Source organism: Primulina huaijiensis, chromosome 18, assembly GCF_012295235.1.
Source record: "Primulina huaijiensis isolate GDHJ02 chromosome 18, ASM1229523v2, whole genome shotgun sequence".
Classification (NCBI taxonomy): domain Eukaryota; kingdom Viridiplantae; phylum Streptophyta; class Magnoliopsida; order Lamiales; family Gesneriaceae; genus Primulina; species Primulina huaijiensis.
This window is the reverse complement of record NC_133323.1, coordinates 14,100,906-14,121,109: the sequence shown is the minus strand read 5'-3', so window position 1 is coordinate 14,121,109 and position 20,204 is coordinate 14,100,906. Positions and strand designations below refer to the sequence as shown.

The following is a 20,204-nucleotide window of genomic DNA, read 5'->3' as shown; positions in this document are numbered from 1 at the left end:
TGTTCAAAATATTCTTCATATTCAATTGTTGGAGGTAATATTCGATTCATTTTTCCGCATTGGGTAAAATTTTATTAGGTTATTACGTTTAAACACAAATAAATTTCTTACAGCTTGGCTTTCAAATCCTTAATAAAATGGTCAAAATTTATATCTGAAGATCCACCATTTTCAATTGCATTCCGCAAAATGTCTTTCATTTTTCTTGCCTCCATCCTCAAGCCCTTCGAAGTAGACGCACTCATAAATTTTTTTACGTTCTCTGCTATACCCGCTCGATTTATTGGCACCCCATCACTAAGGTTAATCCCAATCTTCCAAACATCAACCACCAATTTCCTATTTGTAGGTTGATCATACGATAATGGATAACAAATCATCGGAACCCGACACCATATACTTTCCTGGATCGAATTCCAACCACAATGCGTCAAGAACCCTCCAATGCGTGGATTCGAAAGGACATGGATTTGATTACACCATGGAACAATGAGCCCTTTATCCTTCATTTTATCCTCAAATCCATGTGGCAAAGCATTTGTCATCCCCCCTCGAACAGCCCATATAAAATTTACTTCACTGAGTAAAATGCCGTGAGCTATTTCTTGAATTACCAGTTCACTAACCTCAACCAGGCTGCCGAATGAGATGTATAAAACCGAGCCTGGAGGCTTAGAGCTGAGCCATTTGGTGCAGTCTGATTCAGGCCACAAACTCAAGTTCGTAGCGGGATTGGCTTTGGCAAGATTTTGGGAGAAACTTATGGGTCCGATCGCGTAATTTGGCTGGTTTTTGTTTAGAGCTGATAATGTGGCTGGTTCAAGTTCGTAGATTGTGTTGTGCAAAATGAAATCTGCCTTCTTTACTTCTCGAAATGAGTTGATGACAATTTTGGGCGAAATGGTGGCCATTTCTGCTTCTTTTAGATATGGCATCAAGTCCCTAGTGTTGATTGATTCAATTCCAGGTATGTAATTTATTTCTTCCTCTATATTATCTGACAGAATTAACAATTAGATCAAGGGGATCAAATTGCAATAAATGTCCAATATGTTTGCCTTAATCATATTTCCGTTTTAATCTTATATGTTTCAATTTATAATTATTTTAGTAATTTCTTTGTGGAAGTGTTAATACTGACACTACACATTAAAAATTGATTAAAATTTCAAAGAAAACTAAGCTAACATACTAAAATTGTTCTTTAATAACATATATAGTGGACCAAAAACGTTTGAGTTTTTCATTAAATTTATGTAGAGCATTTGTAATTGTACAAAAAGACAGCCATAATAATAATTAAAATCTCAGTTTGGAAAAATAAAGTACACATACACATTGACCTTTGTAAATAATTTCAAACTTATTTTACCAATCAGAGTGTGCTCTTATGTTAACTCTTTAATTATAGGAATATCCCTTCGTACACTATGGTGTATGCAGATTAAGTTTAAATATAAGTAAGATTTTAATTATTCTAAATCTTTAGTTGAAAAGTGCAATATCAAATATTACATTCGAGTTTTTATTATTTTATGAAGAAAACGTATATTAAGAGGATGTTTTGGGTAAAAAGTTGGTGTGATTTGAATAGGTCTTCACGTATCTTTATACGTGAGATGGTCGATCCTAAGTAATATTCTTGCATAGTGACTCAAATAGTAATTTCATCTCATAAAATTGACTCATCAGATCGTGTCATAAAAGTTTTTGTGAATTTGAAAAAAAAAATTATTCTAAAGATTTGATATGCAAATATATATAATTTTGTCATTGTATTCAATATTTCCCTCTAATATGTAGATATATTGTAAAAGATACATAAAAAATTTTCAAAATCATCTATTACTAATATCTCCCGTCAATAACTTAAATTTAATACGAAATCAGAATACTCGATTATCATAAACATCTCCCCAAACAAAACAATAACGATAATTATAATAAGTAATATCTCTCTGTCCCGCACTAAGAATGGATCTGAAATCATTATTCATATCATGCACGTGTCTACATAGATGGCAGATTAATATTTATTTTAATATAATGAAATTGTATATTATTAATCTATTATTATGAACTTGAATTTCATATAATAAACATTGTTTAGAATTTTTTTTAGATTCGAACCTGTTTTGTAATTTTAATCTTATAAGTAAGTTTGTTTTGAAATTTAGCCTTATAACTCATCAAATTTGACTTTTATACCACATCTAGTAAATTTTTTTTGTTTTTTTTATCTTTTTTTTTAATACCATAAATCATCATATCCATCCAATGTGATTTATTTTACACTAATTTTCTTATATGTAACTTCATATTACTCACATTAAAATTCATCTCATAAAAAATGATAAAACAAAATAAATCAATATTTCAAAATAAAGCAAAAAAAAATTGTTATTTCTCGTTATTTTTGTTTATATATATTTAATATGTATAATATAAAATTTTTTTTTGTCACGTGTCACGTAAGAAAGTATCATTGTCCAAATAAACAATATCAAGTAAATTTAGTCTTTGGGCAAAAAACAGAAAAAAAAAATTCAGACAGTTGTATAAAAATCAAACTATGACAAATTAAATGACTAAAATAAAAAACAATCAAACTTACTGGAAAAAAAAATTGGATGTAAATGTTATAAGACGGTAGACTAAATTATAAAACAAAAATAAAGTATAAAATAATATATAAATACAATTGATTTATTAGACTAAACACTTCCATTTTATATCGGGGTCGTTTTTTTGGAAAGAATTTTAAATTAATAAAAAAATTAATATTTTATTTTATTTTATTTTAACAAATGTTATGTAACATTAACATTAATATTAATATTATATATTATATTAAAATTAAATGTGAATCGGATCAAACATTTATTAATAACGAAATATATTAGGTAGACATCTCTTTACTCGTAGAACGAGATGATAATAGGATAATGACGAGGGCAAAAACGTACCTTTACATGGAAAATGACCATTTTGTCTGAGAAGCTCCAAGTGATAATCCAAAGAAAACACCAAAGCTGGTTCAGTCCAAAACGACACATTCACCAAATTATACTTCTCGGCTATGGTTGCCGGCCATGAATACAAAGTGTCCGCGACCAAGAACGTGGCCGAGGACGGATTAGATTCGATCATCTTCCCGACAAACTCGTCAACTCGAGCGGGGAAATCTCGCAGTATCGATTCCATGTACTCCTCTCTGTGCAGAAATCGATCGAATTCGACAGGAAAACCATCGCTTATCGTCGTGTAACGTATATCAAGACCGGACTCACATGCCTCAGGAAATAAGTTGAATTCGTGTATTTTGTGGGATTTCGATAACTTGTGATGAACGAATTCGTTGTGGACAAAAGTGACAGATAATCCCTTGGAAGCTATCTTGAGAGCAAGATTTACAAATGGAGTGATATGGCCCTGGAAATGAAGAGAGATCATGATGGCATGAGGCCTCTTTTGCATCTTCTCAGTCGCCATTTTTGGATTAATCTTGATCCTTTGTCTTCCAAGGGATATGTGTGTGTGTCTATATATATATATATTTATATATTAGTTGGAGAATTGAATGATTGGTCTTCTATCTGTGTGTGGCTAACGATTTTTTTTACCTTTTTTATATTTTGAAGAATAAATTTGGTTTTTATTCAAATTAACCAATTAACTGGCTTTACATAGTACATACAAGAAATTTTTAGTTATGAACGTAACCTTTATATATCAGATGATCAAATTTGTCCATCGAATACATAGATGGAACTAAGTTTGAATTATAATGAATCGAAATTATACCAACACTATAGAATAAAAAATCTATTTTTCAGTTCCGATTTGCGGACACCGAAGAGAACCACTGAATGTACTAAAAAAACAAGAACGACAACTATTAATTCACTACAAGAAAAATGGTTTTTTGCGGCACGACATTAACGGCGTGCATTAAAAGCACGCCATTAATGCAATTTTTAAATTTAAAGCACGTCGTTAATGTGGTTGCACCTTACACCAACCACGACGTGCAGAAGAAACACATTATAAATATACTTATCAACGGCGTGCCGGAAACTGTGCGGTTAAAACTTTTTGTTTCAACGGCGTGCATTTAGTAAGCTGTAAAAAATTACATTTACCGTGCACAATGCATGCTGTGAGTATTAGCAATAAAATTAGTACTTTACAATGAGAAGGCGCCAAATCCCCAAATAAACGCGCCTCTCTTTTTTCTCACTATCAAAACCCTCCTCCTTCCTCTATCGTTTCCATCATCGCCAAATCCTGTTAAAATTCTAATTTTTGAACCTTTGCATTCAAATTAACAATTTCATCGTCAGAATTTTTACAAACTTCTTCGTAATTTTAACAAACCGTCGGTCTTCTGTGGAGTAAGTTTATCGCTTCAGTCATCGTCGGCTCCTTCTACCACCGCCGTCTCATCGTCGAGAATATTTTGTTAGCCCACAACTGGTGTACCTGGACTCCTTCCAAATCTACGATTTCGTCGGTTTGAGTTAAAACCACCTGAACCAGAATATTGGGGGATTTCGAATCGAGATTCTGGAATTTTTGTTGATATGAGGGCTAAGGTAAGCTCATCCTCTTCGTTTGGTTATGATTCATAGTCAATTAGCGTAGTTTCCTTAAAGTAAATCATTTATTTTGTTTTTCTANTGAAATTGGGATATCAATGGAAGTTGGAACAGGCCATTCACTAGTCACCTTAAGGTAGCTCCTTAACCCATTACCGAGCATTAAGAAATCTTTCTTTCAGCTGATGGAAAGAGATTACTTCACAAGGTGGATCTAAATCTGAAATGGTGTTGCCTTTGCCATGAAATAGGCATAACGAAAAAGTAATACTTAGTTGCCCGAAAATCTTCATCATCACTAGAAATTGAATTGATACTTTGAATATACGCGTTACTTAAGGAAACAATCGGTATTGACAGATTGATAAAAAGAAACGAAACAAGAAAAGAAGAAGCATTAACTAGAAAAACAAAATAAATGATTTACTTTAAGGAAACTACGCTAATTGACTATGAATCATAACCAAACGAAGAGGATGAGCTTACCTTAGCCCTCATATCAACAAAAATTCCAGAATCTCGATTCGAAATCCCCCAATATTCTGGTTCAGGTGGTTTTAACTCAAACCGACGAAATCGTAGATTTGGAAGGAGTCCAGGTACACCGGTTGTGGGCTAACAAAATATTCTCGACGATGAGACGGCGGTGGTAGAAGGAGCCGATGATGACTGAAGCGATAAACTTACTCCACAGAAGACCGACGGTTTGTTAAAATTACGAAGAAGTTTNGAGAGGAGGATGGAAGGGAATTTTCGAAAAATATGATGCTAGTGTGGAGGCTAGGGTTTAAGTCTTCTACTTAAATAAAGCCTCCATCACCTAATTATCATAATATAATTCATGGGCCTCTTAATTAACATTAATGGGCTTGATTAATTAATTGAACTAGTCCAACTAGTTTAATTAATTAATCTAAGTCCATTAAGAACTTTAATTGTTTAGTATGTTGAACTTGAACTCCTACAAGCCCATTTAAACATAGTTCTCACAATATTTAATTTATATTTAATAAACTCAACTTTTGAGTTTAATAAATTAAATCTATTATAAATTCAACATTTGAATTTATTATTTAAATTATAAATTCAACTCCTTTGAATTTTATCACCTCCAAAATTTAATATTTAATAAACTCAACTTTTGAGTTTAATAAATTAAATTATCAAATTTTATAAATTCAACCCTTTGAATTTATTCTCTCCATATTTCATAAATTCAACTTCTTGAATTTACTATCTCATAAATTCAACTCCTTGAATTTATTTTCTCAAAATTTAATTATCATAAATTCAACTCATTGAATTTACTATATCATAATATAAATTCAACTCCTTGAATTTATTCTCTCAATGGGAACAAACGATCCAGTGCTTGTGTGACCCTCAATGGTTCAGGGATACAGCTAGCCGTGAGTTCACAACTCTTTGTGATTCATAATAACATTTATTCTTATTCGAGCTTACCCTAGTTAGCCCCATTCTTTTCATCAACATCTTGATCAAGAATGTCAGAACTCATTTCTGATTGCACCCATCGGATCATGGTAAGAGCGTCTAGTAGCATCGCCCCATGATCCCCTAGGTATCACTGATAGTGCCTGCAAGAACCAGTCGATTATGATTAACGTACAGTATGGTCCCTTCATCTCATATATCCCGATCGAATCTACAACCATTGGTTCATTGAGGGTTGCATATTAATTCGATAACCATGTGATAACTATAATAATGACATCGCGTGTAATATTGGAGAACTCTTTCTCTAACGTACATCTCATACTCTGGCCAGAGATTCCATGCACTATTATTACATCAGACCACATAGGATATCCACACCCGTAGGTGAGCGGTGAATCCCCGACTACAATGCAATGGCTCCTATATGTGTCGCAACTACACCCAACCTCGCCACCTGATGACTCTCCTGAAGCCGGTAAACGAGTCAAAGCACAGCCCTAGCATATAGAGCCTCAGTGTTGTCCCGGGTCGTAAGGACTAATGATGTACAATCATAACCACGGACTTATCCTCTCGATGAATGATAACCACTTGGAAAGTTCGAGGGAGGGTTGTGCGGTATAATCATCATATGACTACCCATCTGCATGTTTAGACATCTCTATGCTCTTACCAAAAAACGCAGTACACAACATCACAGATGCTAGTCTCGAGCTCAAGCGACCTTTATCCCTGTTTTAGGCGGCTGAATCGATTAGGAACGAATTTAGAATATGCAGTGTTTACAAATGAGTTTCAACATCGAATTACGATTCATTTGCATTAAAGCATAATCAAGGACTTTATCTATGCTGCTTGCATGGGTATACATATAAAATATAAAGAAACAATTAAAAGGTAAATTATATTAAAATAAAGATTGTTTATTACACTTGAGTCAATAAATTTCCCAGCCAACAGTTGGCTTACAGGACATCTACTATAACAAGAGAAACAGTAATTTCGGTAAGCTGGGGAAAATAAGAAATTTTGCTAAGATCTGTGGTCCAGGGAAGAGGTTTCCAAGATATATAAATACAGGTCAAAGAATACAATACATTGAAGGCAGCAAAGAGATATGAACCATACATTTAGTTTATGACTTGCATGCAGCTGATATGAACTACTTGTCTTGACTGCATTTTATGATATTTTCGTTTGTTTATTGAAGATACGTTGTGGATGTGTTGCTCGTGGATGTGGGGATATTGTGCATAAACAAATTTCTTAAGCATCCCTTAATTTGTGTGTTTCTCTTCTTTTTTTTCTCAAGTGACACAAAAATTATGGCTTTTCAATCAATTGCTTTGTTTGCTTGCATTACAGTTCTATTTCAACTCGTGGCAGCGCATAAGATCAACGGGAACAAGCTGCTCACCCAGAAACACATGTTCCATTCGTTTTTATTGCGTATTTTTCGCTGATTTATGATTATTTAATTAACTTTTGTGGTGTAACTGAAATTTATTATAGTAAAAGAGAAAAAATATTTTGGGACAACATTAGATTCTTATATTTGGTATTACTGTGAAAATTGGGTGCATTCTTTTGTACATAAGTTCATGAAGTTGAAAAAAATAGATTTCTTAATCATAAAAGCACACACTTCCCATCCCCTGCCTCCACCTCCTAAGGGCCAATTAATGATGCATGTTATTGAAAGAATTTATTTTTCTTATCGTAAAAAAAAAATAAAGACAAATAAAAAAGAAGTAAGTAAATAATACAAACAAATTATTTCAACTTAATGATTTCTCAGTAAGTAAATAATACAAACAAATTATTTAGGAAATTATATGTATTTAAAGACGTTAATGAGTTTGGGATGGTAAAAACTAATATTTAAATAAAATAAAATTAAGCTTTTTAAAATGATTTTTTTTATACAGATAATGAATCAAATCTACTAAAAATTGGTTTTTATAATATTTTTTTATTAAGCAAAAGTGTAATTTTTTTGTAAATTGAGAACATAAGTTTTTTTTGGTTTATCAGTAAGTAAATAATACAAACAATTCATTAACATTCCTATACTAAAATTCCCAAACTTTTATTTACGAAACATGACTTAATTATTTTTATCAATCATCAATTATGGCCTTCTGATTAAATATACAAGGATCCAGGTTTGGGTCATTTACGAAATGGATAAAGAATGGATTCATTTGCCTTCAAGACTTGTACCCGAGTATGAAGAAGGGGTTCAAAAATTTCTTGCACAAGCCAAGGACTACGCCAAAACACGTGACGTAATATTATGTCCTTTCATACGTTGTAAAAATAAGAAGTATGTGACATTTGACAAAGTGTATGAGCACTTAATTATCAAGGGGTTCGACCCTTCTTACACGATTTGGTTCTTCCATGGTGAAACTGATACCCCACAATTTGAAGGTGAAGGTAGTTTAGGAGGAGTTCAAGAAGCGGAGGATGAAATTAGAGAGGCATTTCACTTATATAGGGATGTATTTGTCTCAGATGAAGAGGTTGGACACAATACGTCTGACACAAGAGATTATGAGTTTGCTAATTTATTAGAAGATGCAGAAACTCCTCTCTTCCCTGGATGTATGACTTATACAAAGTTGGCAGCATCTGTCACATTATACAATTACAAGTCTACCAATGGTCACACTTACAGTAGTTTCAATGAGCTCCTTAAGATCTTAGGTGACATGCTTCCAGAAAAAACCACACTTCCACAACAATGAAAAGGTTGTTGAAACAATTTGATTTGGGATATGAGAAGATTCATGCTTGCCCAAACGATTGTTGTTTATTTAGAAAGGAGCTCAAAGAATTAGACTCATGTCCAAAGTGCGGTTCCTAAAGATGGATGGTGGACAAAGTTACCTTCAAAGTTCGTAAAAGAGTTCCTGAAAAAGTGCTAAGGTATTTTCCTTTGATACCAAGATTTAAAAGTATGTTTAAATCAGAAGAAATGGCTGAAGATTTGATTTGGAACTCCAATCACAAAAGTCAAGATCATATGATGCGTCGTCCAGTTGATTCAGTAGCTTGGGATACAATAATTCACAAGTGTCCTGCTTTTGCATCAGATCCTAGAAATCTTCGTCTTGGTCTTGCAACAGATGGATTCAATCCTTTTGGTGACCTTAGTTCCAGATATAGTTGTTGGCCGGTTATCTTGGTCAATTACAATCTTCCTCCAGTGAAGTGCATGTCGAAGGAAAATCTTATGTTAACATTACTAATACCAGGTCCAAAGCAACCGGGAAATGATATAGATGTGTACATGGAACCTCTTGTGGAGGATTTGAAGAAGTTGTGGGACATAGGTGTGGAGGCATTTGATGCATTTAGCAAGTCAATGTTCAATCCGAAGGCTATATTGATGTGGACAATCAATGATTTTCCAGCTTATTGAAACCTAGCTGGATGTGCCACAAAAGGGAAATTTGGTTGCCCAATATGTGGTGAAGACGTATGTTCTATGTGGCTTAAGTACAGTAGAAAGTTTTCATACTTAGGTCACCGATGATTTCTTGCACCTGATCATCTATTTCGTGAGAAAAAGAAATGGTTTAATGGGAAAAAAGAGATAAAAGGAAAACCGAGGCCTTTGACTGGTTTAGAAATTCTCAATGAGGTAAAAGTCATTGAAAATGACTGGGGAAAAAAGAAAAGGAGTAAGGATATCAATAATGCAAAGAGAAAGAGAAAGACGCATGATAGTTCAAAAAATGTACAAAAATAAGATCAAATGTGGAAAAAGTCAATTTTTTTCAGTTTGCCATACTGGAGTGTGAGTTATTTTGCACACTATTCATCAAGTTTTATAAATTTGTTTTTTTCCGTAAATTTTTATGAATCCTAAACCAATACTATGAAATGTGTTAATGGTTACATGCAGGGACTGCTGCTACGTCATAACTTAGATGTGATGCATATTGAAAAGAATGTCTGCGAAAATATCATAGGCACTTTGTTAAATGTGAAGAAAAAATCCAAAGTTGGTGTGAATGCTTGCAAAGATTTGATGCACTTAAACATTAGAAAAGAATTACATCCTCAAGAGAAAGGTGAAAATATGTATCACTTGCCTGCTGCACCTTACACATTGTCTAAAAAAGAGATGAATGTATTTTGCTCTAGATTGAAGAAAATAAAGTTACCCGATGGCTATAGCTCAAATATTGGTAACTGTGTTCTTTAGAAGATCATAAGCTTATTGGGCTAAAATCTCATGATTGTCATGTTCTAATGCAACAATTGCTATCAGTAGCATTGAGAAATCTTTTAGCTAAAGGTCAACGTAGTGCTCTATTTCTGTTGTGTGCATTTTACAATGAATTATGTCAAAGAGTGTTAGACAGGAACCTTTTAGAGCAACTCGAGGAGAAAATTGCTGAAACTCTATGCATGTTGGAAAGGTACTTTCCACCCGCTTTTTTCACTATCTTGGTTCATTTGACAATTCATTTAGCAAGGAAGGCTCGCTTGTGTGGGCCTGTCCAATTCCGTTGGATGTATCCATTTGAAAGATAATAGATATTAAATTATTTTTAGACCAATATTATGTTATACAAATAATTTAAATTTGCTACAAACACTACTTTCATGTGAAATTTGTTTTGTTATTTAGATTTATGAAAACACTTAAAGAGTATGTGAAGAACCGAGCAAGGCCAGAGGGTTGCATAGCTGAGTGTTACCTTGCAGAAGAACGAATGCGATTTTGTAGTGATTATATAGAAAAAGCGGCTAGCATTGGTATCCGTTCTAATCGGAATCAGGATTTGGAGAATGGATTAGTGGAAGGTCGCCCAATTTCTCAAGGAAAAGAAAAAATTTTAGAAGACCATGTGTTGCAAGCTGCACATCGATATGTGTTGTTCAATACCGCTGAAGTTGAGCCTTACTTACAGTGAGTATAGTTAATTACAATATTAGCCTTTGTCTATTACATAATTCATATATTCTAATAATCACCCTTTAATGATTTTAAATAGGATGCACATTGAGGAGCTTAAACAAACAGATCGTCGTTTCTTAATTAATGAAACATTGTTACAGAAGCGACACATGGAAACATTTGCTCAATGGTTATCAAAACATGTTTGCGATAACTCATCAGACAGAATTCAATGGCTAGCACATGGTCCAAGGAAGCATATTATATCTTATATGGGTTATATTATAAATGGATATCGATTCTACACAATTGATGTTGAAAGGTCGACACAAGATAGTGTTGTTTCGATTGAAGCAGATACTGTTTGTCAGTCTAGTGCGAATGATTATTCACATACTGTTGGAAGAGTATTATACTATGGAGTTATACGAGATATTGTTTTACTAGATTACTATTCTTTCATAGTTCCCGTTTTTAGGTGTGATTGGGCAAAACATGAAAATGGAATCAAAATGGAAGAAGGTTTTACACTGGTCAACTTACACCAAGGTCTAAGAACTTTTGAAGGCGATCCTTTGATTTTAGGATCACAAGTATTCTATTCTAGAGACAATGACGAATCAAACTGGTATGTGTTGCTGAAAGCGCCGCCTCGGGGTTTGCATAACTTGAATTTGCTTGAAGAGGAAGCCTATACATCATCCACACCTCTTGATGTGTCCACACTTGAGATTAACATTACCGAGAAAGAACCGTGTGCCAGAAATGAGTGTGAGGGAATTGACGTGGCTGATTCGTGATTGAAAATTTTGGTTGTAGATTTTATAGTTAATTTAAAAGGTTCCATTGCACTTTATTTACTGTTGCAATATATTTGTCTATTTTCTTTTTATTTTCACTGAATTATCATGTTATATTACATGTTTGACTATATCTTCATATACAACATTAAAAAATAAGCAGATTGGGCCAAAAACGAAGCAAGGTATCTGTTGATGAAGTTCAGGTGATGTTTTGTTATTTTGTTAATTTTGGTTTATTTTAATTTTAATAAAGTCTTATTTTTACATGATAATATATCTTTGTGCTATTTTGTAGGAAAATATAGCTAATAAGGTATCGAGAGTGGACTCCAACACTCCACCTAATTCATCGGAATATTTGCATGATAAAGAGATAATTGATGATGCCAAAACTAATAAGAAAAAAGGACGAGGTCCATCAAAGTTTAATTTGGTTAGTGCCAACAACAACCCAAAGATCTGGAACATAATGAGTTTGGACAGGAAATTGGAGATAATTCGGTCAAGTATGCCACTTTTCTAGGTTGCATGGTAAAAGAATTTGTGCCATACACATTAGGTCGATGGAAGGACTTATATGAGGAAATGAAGAATAAGATGTGGCGTTGTCTTCAGGTAATGCTTATCATTGTATTTTTATTCCTATTTTATAACAAAATGTAGAAACTTTTTTATGCTTCTTAATGTGTAGTTGAACTATAAAGTTGAAGAGTGGGAGAAACATTCAATCTTTCAAAAGTTAGGTAAATTGTGGCATGATAGAAAGTCCAAACTCCAAATACTTATACGAGAAGTTGATGATAGTCGAGTGGCTTCACGAGATCTTTGTCTTTTGAAGCCCGAATTTATGGATCAAAACCAATGAGACTTGTTCGTAAAGAAGACGCTATCACCACCATTTCAAGTAAGTATCAATTCATTGTTATGGATTTTTTTGTGCTGTTGTTTATTGTTGTTTGTGACAGTTTGTATTGTTCATTAATTTAGTTACACACTGATTTTTTTCTGTTGTTCTTGACCTGATGTTACAAAATTCTTAGTCCAATTATCATTTTTTATTTAGTTGGTGGATAGCTTCCCAGCAAATAAATTCACAAATCAGAAGTGGTGAAGCACAACTGTGTTTTTTAGTAATCATGTGACTAATCAATTATATATGAATATGTTATATGTTTTTTTCTTTCCAGGAAAAGAGTGAAAAATTTAAGGCAATGAGGGGAAAGCAAAGATACAACCACTCAATGAGCAGGAGAGGTTATGCCCGTTTGACTCACATTATGGTAATTTTATTATTTGAAAAACCTTATGAAAAGTTTTTTTCAAAGTTTTCTTTTTTTAATTGTAATGATATATTTTTTGAATTATGTTCCTAATGGATTTTTCATATATTTCTATATGCCTAATACTGCAAGAGAAAACAAGTTCTGCTGATATACCAATTACAAGAACAAAAGTATAGGTGGAAGGCCATAAGAAGAAAAATGGACAACCTAGTGGTGAAGTTGTTGGAAAAAAAATGGTAATAAAATTTTTTCTTTCAGAAAAAACTGGTAAACTTAAATTCATTATTTTCTAGAAAATTATTTGTTTGTTATTTGCAGAAAGAAATAGAAGAATGTGCACCTGATTCTCAAAACACTACTAACATTGCTGAGGATGCAATTAGCCTTGTATTTGAGAAGGAAATTCGAGGTAGAGTGCGTGGAATGGGCTTTGGAGTTATACCTTCAAAAGTTGGAGTATCTTTGCAACAAAATGGAACTATTAAACAACTTAAAAGTATGATGCACAACCTTCAACAAGAAGTGCAACAAATGAGGTTAATTGTTTTCCAAAATATGAGGCAACAAAATGAGCAAGAACAGGTTAGTAACTAAACGACATTAGATAAAATAATTTGTATTGATGCGGTTGAGAATTCTTGTTTAGTGATGTCGTTGATGTGGTCATAATAATTTGTATTATGTTTAATTTGGTTGATGTGGTCATAATAATTTGTGTATTGTCTTCTTACATTGGAGATTTGTTGTTTGACATATTTTTTGATTTATCTCAATATGTAGGTTGGTTGTGGTGGCAGTATTGGGATTGGGAATGATATTGGCAGCGGCTGTGATATCAATCGTCCCAAAAAAAGTGGTAATGCTGATAATGTGAACCAACATCAAGTTGCATCTCAGGTAACTATCTTAAAAGTTTGTGTTATTTAAACCACATTTGTTATAAAATAGATATGACATAATTAATACTTTGTATGGTTTATATGCAGTCAAATTTAAAGAATGTGTGTAACGCCCCGAAAATTTAAAGGTGCACGCGAACCACATGCATTTGAATTATTAAATTCTCTTGTATTTTAATTAAATGTTTAATTACATGAATTAATTATGTTGTGCATACTTTCATGTTTAAAATATATTTTTCAACATGGTTGCAATAAAATTGTATTTTAAGGAATATTCAAGTGACGATCGAGGAAAGGGGACCGAAGGCTGAAAAACGTAAAATGTTTTTATTAAATAATTGTTTTTAATTATTTAAAATATGAGTGTTGCTTTTTAGTATTTTTGAAAATATGGGGTTTTGAGGTGATTTTATACGCCGGGACGTAAATTTTATCGGTGTTGGTTTTTCAACAAAAATACGAACTTTTTAGCAACCCGACTATTAAACTCACAAACATATTTTTACCAAAACTATTTTTATATTTTAATTAAATACTAATTAAGACTAATGGGCCTAATTGTTGGCTTAATAGGCCTAAAGCCTAATTAGTAATTAATTAACTATAAAATATATTAAAAACCCTCCCCAAACCACAATTCTTCACGCCACTTTCTGATTTTCTTTTACCCCAAACTCTTCAAATTATACACGACACACACACATCAAAACTCAAGGAGAAAATCGAGAAGCTCAAGGGAAATTCAAAGCCAAAGGTCTTGCCCCGTTCTTCGTCATCGTCAACGGATTTTCGTGCGTATATAACGCAAAGGCACGCCATAATTCGCCTTTTACTCATCCATCACACTATAGTATTTATTTAATTATGTTTTGAATGAAAAAGAAGTTGCACTTTGTTATATTTTCGTTTTGCATCAATTTTTTTAGAGCATGATATGTGAACCAAAACATGATTTTTATGTACCAAAAAGGGGCTGCCATGAATTAAGAAGGGAACAAACATGTTTTACACGAGTTAGAGTCATTATAACCCCACCTGTCGGCTGCACAACATGAAATACGAAGCTGGTAGCAAGTTGCTGTCTTGGTGGGGAGGAGGGGTTCGGTTTTATGGGATGGTGGCTGGGCTTGGGTTTGGTTGGGACCAGGGCATGGTTAGGGTCCGTTATGGGTCAGGGGTAGAGTCCTAGCCACGCTAGGACCCAAGTCAGGGGCTAGGGAAGGCTAGGACTCCCACCCGAGAGAGGTATCAAGGGAGGCGCTGGTGTATGCCGTGTGCAGATGGCTAAGGGGCTAGGCCAGAGGGCTTGGGCTGGGCTAGGATAAGTGGTTAGGGTCCTAGGAGAGTGCTTGTAGGGCTGGTTCAAGGGGTGGCTCGATGGTTGGGTGGCTAGCAACAGAAACCAAGAGTGCAAGCCAAGGGTGTGATTCTCGGCCAAGCTGCATGAAACCTGGTGCAATGCTTCAGGCGCGAGTTCAAGGGGCTGGGTTGGTCTAGGCTCGGGCCTGGGACTGGTCTATGGTCAGTGAGGGTCATGGGTGGTCAGTGGTTAAGTGTCTTTATGAGTCCTAGGCAGCTAGGAAACCTAATACACTTAGGACACTAACACACGCACACATGCAGAATATTAGCTCAAGTTCAGCAGGTTTTGGGAGCGGGCCAGGGCTGATTTTTTGGGCTGGGCTTTGTCAGTAGGGTCCCTAGGTTGGCTGGCTAGGTTTTGGCTCGAGTTGGCTCGGGCGTGGCTCGAGTAAATTGAGAGATGGCTCGGTGTGTTCGGTAGGGAATAAAAAACAAAAATTTAAGAACTAAAAATGGAACCATGGGTCCACGGGTGTGGCTCACGACTTGGAAGGGTAGATTAAATCATAAAAATGTTATGTTAAAAATTTGGGATCAAAATAACGAGTTTTGGATTTAATCGGGATTTAATCGCCGCACGAAACGCTAATTAACGAGTTAATCGAAAAGTCTAGTTAAGCCTTATAAAATTATGGAAAATTAGGGTTAAGCTTAAATAATTACTATAAGTCTAAGTTTTTAATTTGGAAATTTTATATTAAGGTTTGGTTTAATTCCGGATTAAAACGCATTAATATGTTATATTTAAATAATAAATGAAAAAATCTAATATTTAAGCTAAATAAAATTATGGAAAAATTCATGTAACTTAAATAATTATTTGGGACGTGTTAGAGTCATGAAATCAAGAAAAAAGTCAAAATCGAAAAATGTCGAGTCCANCGGATTAAAACGCATTAATATGTTATATTTAAATAATAAATGAAAAAATCTAATATTTAAGCTAAATAAAATTATGGAAAAATTCATGTAACTTAAATAATTATTTGGGACGTGTTAGAGTCATGAAATCAAGAAAAAAGTCAAAATCGAAAAATGTCGAGTCCAGGGGTAAAACGGTCTTTTTACACCTAAAAATTAGTAAACGTCATGGCAGTTCCCTAAATGATATTTTTATGATATTATGATTATTTTTAAATGTTTATGAAATGTTCATGATTAAATTATGATTTTTAATTGTCTAAGGGATTTTTATGATTTAAAGAAGACATTTAAAAAACATGTTGCATGCTTGGTTTCAAAAACAAAATGTTATGTTATGCATGATTTTTTTATAAAGTGATGAGAATATAAATGTTGAAGGAAGTGAAGTAATTGTGACTAATTCGATAATGTTGGAGATGTCGTGATGGTTATGGTTCCAGTAGGAGCCCGACGATCGTGTTTCCATCATTGCGAATATGTGGTAACGGTTATGTGGTAACGGATTTGTGGTAACGGGAAGAATGAGAATATCGTGAGGGGAAAAGGCTCCAGAGAGAGCCCATTTATGGGAAAAGGCCCTAAAGGGAACCCCGACGATCGTATTTCTATTCGAATAATGATAGGTCAGGGCCCAGTTGATGGGTGAGAGTGTTGCTAGTGTCTCCCGTCACCCAGTACTGTGGCTACATGTAGATGGATCCATCGACTCTTATGATCATGATGAGGAAAGTCACACTTAACGATCTGAATTCAACAAAAGAAAAGGAAAATGTTTATGATCATGATAAAAAGTTTTATGTCATGTTTTGAGGAAAAGGAAAAGGTTAAGGTTTATGTTATGCATGTCATGAAAATGTTTATGTTTAAAGTTGATACGTCATTATGAAAATGTTTTTATGCATCATAAAAAAGGTTTTACGAAAATGTTCATGTTTGAAGTTTATGCATCTTCATGAAAACAATATTTTAAGTATAAGTATTTTTCACTGTTGCGTGTGGTTTTATACGTAATACTTGTTATCAAGAATATGACATGTTGAGTCTTTAGACTCACTAGGTGTGATTGATGCAGGTGTTTATGATAAAAATGTTATGGGAGGTCTTGATGGTTGACCTGACTGGACTGAAGGTGCACATGACCCGAAGACCAGCGCTTCTAGCTTTCCGCATTTACGATTATGATTTATGTTAAAGATTTTTACTACTTTTTGTTTATGCTTCTGAGTGATTTTTAAGAGATTATAGTATGGGCTGTATTTCTCAAATATAAAGTTGGTTGTGTTTATTTTAAAATGATGTCCAAAATATTTTATGTAATTTTTGTGGTTCGGCCGATGCTAGGGAGGTTTAAAAAAAAAATTTCTAGCACATTTTAAGAAAAAAAAATGCAGACGTTTCAATGTGAGTCATGGAGATATACCTGAAAATATTAAATGTAAGTTGCTTCATTGGTGTGGTGATGGAGTTGTTGCTGAAGGTCGAATTGCATCTATAGATCCAACGGTAAAAGTGCATCACGTTCCTCTTGGTGGATCTCTTTGGAAAGTTTGGGTTGATAGAGTTCTTGCGGAGCAGGTAGACTTAATTCGACCGAATTCAGAAATGATTTTTCTGGATGATGCAGTTGGAAGCACAGTAGCATGGTTTTCTAAATTTATCGTTTTTTGTGACTGATACATATCCTATTAGTTCTAGAGTTACAGACACTATTGCATCAAACCATCATATTAATGAGTATTTTGTCTACTTTATCAAGTTTTTTGTCTTATTGGATAAAGGAGAATTGACATTAATTACTTAGTTTTTATGTTATCTTATTATTTTGCTGTTGGATGTGGTGTGATAAATTTTCATGATCGAGAGATAACTACTTTGCTGTGATACAGTGATCGAAAATTTAATGTGATGCACGTTGCTGATAAACCAAATAGACAGCACAGATTGTACAATGTTGAACATGTCGCAGCGTGCAGTTGCACGCTGCCAATAGCTCACCTTATCAATAGCATATTAAGCATGCCATGGATACTTTTAACCATAGTGTGCAATTTGTCAACATATCAACAGCATGTTTTGCATGACGTCGATACTTTTAACCGCAGAATGCAATGCACGCTGCCAATTGGTCAACATATCAACAGCATGTTTTGCACGACGTTGATACATTTAACCACAACGTGCATTGGTCAACATCATGTTTTGCACGACGTTTGATACATTTAAACATAGCGTGCGTGGCACGCTGCTGAAAGATAACTATCAATAGCACACTTTGCACGCCGTTATTAGAGTAAACCGCAGCGTAAACCGCACGCTGCCAATAGTTTCAAACTTAATACGACTTTTAACTTACAGCGTGCGTCGCAGCGTGTATTGCACGCTGCGGATGTCCTTCGCCGCGGATATCCTTCCGCGGATCAGCGGCGCACATTGCACGCTGTGGAAACCAACTTTTCTTGCAGTGATTTATCCGCTAAGATATTCTCGAAAAGTCGAGAAGTACGTGAAGCGTATTTTGAAATCTTATAATTAGATGTCAATGGGTAAAATGATTGGAGTTGGTTAATTGGATATATTTTTCGAAATAAGTTGATCCTTTTTTAGTAAGACATTCGTAAAAATATGTTATCGATGTGAGTAAAATAAAACAACAATAGTATTTATGTCATTTGGTGTGCTCCTAACTCTCTTAAATCAAATTAACTAAAGGCAATTTAGTATCCACATGATCAAAACTGGAATGCCTCTGGGTAAAGCTTACTAGCTAGAATGCTTTTCGCTGGCTGTTTGCTAAGATTTTTATGTTCTTCCTTTACCCTGGAAACCACAAACAGGCTGGGGCATCCAAATTTTTCCCGAAAAAATATATAATGGGCTATTTTCAGTCTCTGTTAGGATTGATCTTGTTAACAATGTCACATGTCGAACATTAAGATTAATAAAGAATAATTCATGAACTTATAAAAGTTATATCATCTAATTGACAAATTTTTTGAGATGATACAGTTTTTGAGTTTGTAACTTAACAACTCTAATGAAAAATAGACATGTCATGTATATANTAATGTTTATAGGACATGAATTTAGGGGATAAGAGAACACCACCTCTCCATTCGTTCTTCTAATAGTCTTGACCAAGAAGGCCTCAAGAATCGTGCTAAATACAAAAAAGGAGGGACAGAAAAGAGGACTTGATTTATTTTACACATGGAGTGTTACTAGTTGTGATGTATTTTTATACAAGATATTTATATAATCATCTAACTTCAAAATAAAAATAGATGAGACACAAAAAAAAAAAATTTGAACATCCTACATTATTTTTATTTTTGTATAACAATAAAACCCACACATACAACCTCTCGATATCCAACGACAGCAATAATATCTTATATTAAATTATATAGATGGTAGCACACCGATCACCCCACAAAGAGATAATATATAAATTCTGCCAACTCCTGCATGGGACTACTAATCAAATAAGGCTGCGTTTGGTTGCAGGATAAAATAAACTAATTATTAGTATGTAAATGATAAAGAAAATGACTGTTGTAGAAATATAATGTATGGTAGTATGTTTGGTAAGATTTTTAAGTATAGGATAATTTTGAAATTTTTGATGAAAGTACAAAATTGCCCTTCTTTTATTTTTCTTCTTCCACTCCGATGGCGGCGGTCCGACGGCGACGGCGACGGCGACGGCTGTGCGCTGGTCCGGCGGCGGCGTCCGGCGAATTTCCGGCGAGGGCGGCGACAGCGAATTTCCGGCGACGGCGGCGGTCCGGCTAGGTTCGGCGAGGTCGGCGGCGGTCCGGCGAGGTCCGGCGGCGGCAGTGCGGTGGTCCGGCGGCGGCTGTGCGGTGGCGTCCGGCGGATTTCCGGCGAGGGCGACGGCGGCGAGGTCCGGCGGCGGTCCGGCAAGGTTCGGCGAGGTCGGCGGAGGCAGTCCGGCGAGG

General features: G+C 34.5%; 2 protein-coding genes and 3 long non-coding RNA genes across 7 annotated transcripts; 4 read left to right on the top strand and 1 right to left on the bottom strand.

Moving 5' to 3' along the window:
* LOC140963714 (UDP-glycosyltransferase 86A1-like) lies at window positions 1–3,583 on the bottom strand. 2 transcript variants are annotated; one of them, XM_073423094.1, is made up of 2 exons: window positions 2,967–3,583; window positions 1–988 (listed from the first exon to the last, which is right to left on the bottom strand). In XM_073423094.1, the coding sequence occupies exons 1-2, from the start codon at window positions 3,490–3,492 to the stop codon at window positions 108–110; spliced, it is 1,407 nt and encodes a 468-aa protein (XP_073279195.1). In that variant the 5' UTR covers window positions 3,493–3,583; the 3' UTR covers window positions 1–107. The 2 variants fall into 2 exon arrangements, with proteins under 2 accessions (XP_073279195.1, XP_073279194.1); XM_073423093.1 differs by having other exon boundaries at window positions 1–997; window positions 2,967–3,581.
* A 649-nt stretch (window positions 3,584–4,232) lies between these two features.
* On the top strand, window positions 4,233–8,792 carry LOC140965071 (uncharacterized). The gene is made up of 3 exons (XR_012172959.1): window positions 4,233–4,595; window positions 7,422–7,485; window positions 8,222–8,792. It is a non-coding gene; the product is annotated as an uncharacterized lncRNA (long non-coding RNA).
* Window positions 8,793–9,003: 211 nt separating this feature from the next.
* LOC140964921 (uncharacterized) lies at window positions 9,004–11,555 on the top strand. Its single transcript, XR_012172933.1, has 3 exons — window positions 9,004–9,861; window positions 9,970–10,983; window positions 11,069–11,555. It is a non-coding gene; the product is annotated as an uncharacterized lncRNA (long non-coding RNA).
* An 18-nt stretch (window positions 11,556–11,573) lies between these two features.
* On the top strand, window positions 11,574–13,058 carry LOC140964922 (uncharacterized). 2 transcript variants are annotated; one of them, XR_012172934.1, is made up of 5 exons: window positions 11,574–11,977; window positions 12,070–12,207; window positions 12,298–12,389; window positions 12,466–12,678; window positions 12,962–13,058. It is a non-coding gene; the product is annotated as an uncharacterized lncRNA (long non-coding RNA). The 2 variants fall into 2 exon arrangements; XR_012172935.1 differs by having other exon boundaries at window positions 12,070–12,389.
* A 127-nt stretch (window positions 13,059–13,185) lies between these two features.
* On the top strand, window positions 13,186–14,082 carry LOC140963950 (uncharacterized). The gene is made up of 4 exons (XM_073423430.1): window positions 13,186–13,293; window positions 13,376–13,639; window positions 13,838–13,954; window positions 14,044–14,082. Exons 1-4 carry the CDS (start codon window positions 13,291–13,293, stop codon window positions 14,080–14,082), a joined length of 423 nt encoding a protein of 140 aa, XP_073279531.1. The 5' UTR covers window positions 13,186–13,290.
* Window positions 14,083–20,204: the final 6,122 nt, after the last annotated feature.

What these genes read in the sequence shown, in the direction of transcription:
- LOC140963714 (XM_073423093.1), bottom strand. Translation starts at nt 3,492, where the DNA reads ATGGCGACTGAGAAGATGCAAAAGAGGCCTCATGCCATCATGATCTCT. An exon ending in TGGTCATTTTCCATGTAAAG is followed by an intron (nt 998 to 2,966) that starts GTACGTTTTTGC and finishes TAATTCTGTCAG; the next exon opens with ATAATATAGAGGAAGAAATA.
- LOC140963950 (XM_073423430.1), top strand. An exon ending in AACAAAATGAGCAAGAACAG is followed by an intron (nt 13,640 to 13,837) that starts GTTAGTAACTAA and finishes CTCAATATGTAG; the next exon opens with GTTGGTTGTGGTGGCAGTAT. An exon ending in AACATCAAGTTGCATCTCAG is followed by an intron (nt 13,955 to 14,043) that starts GTAACTATCTTA and finishes GTTTATATGCAG; the next exon opens with TCAAATTTAAAGAATGTGTG.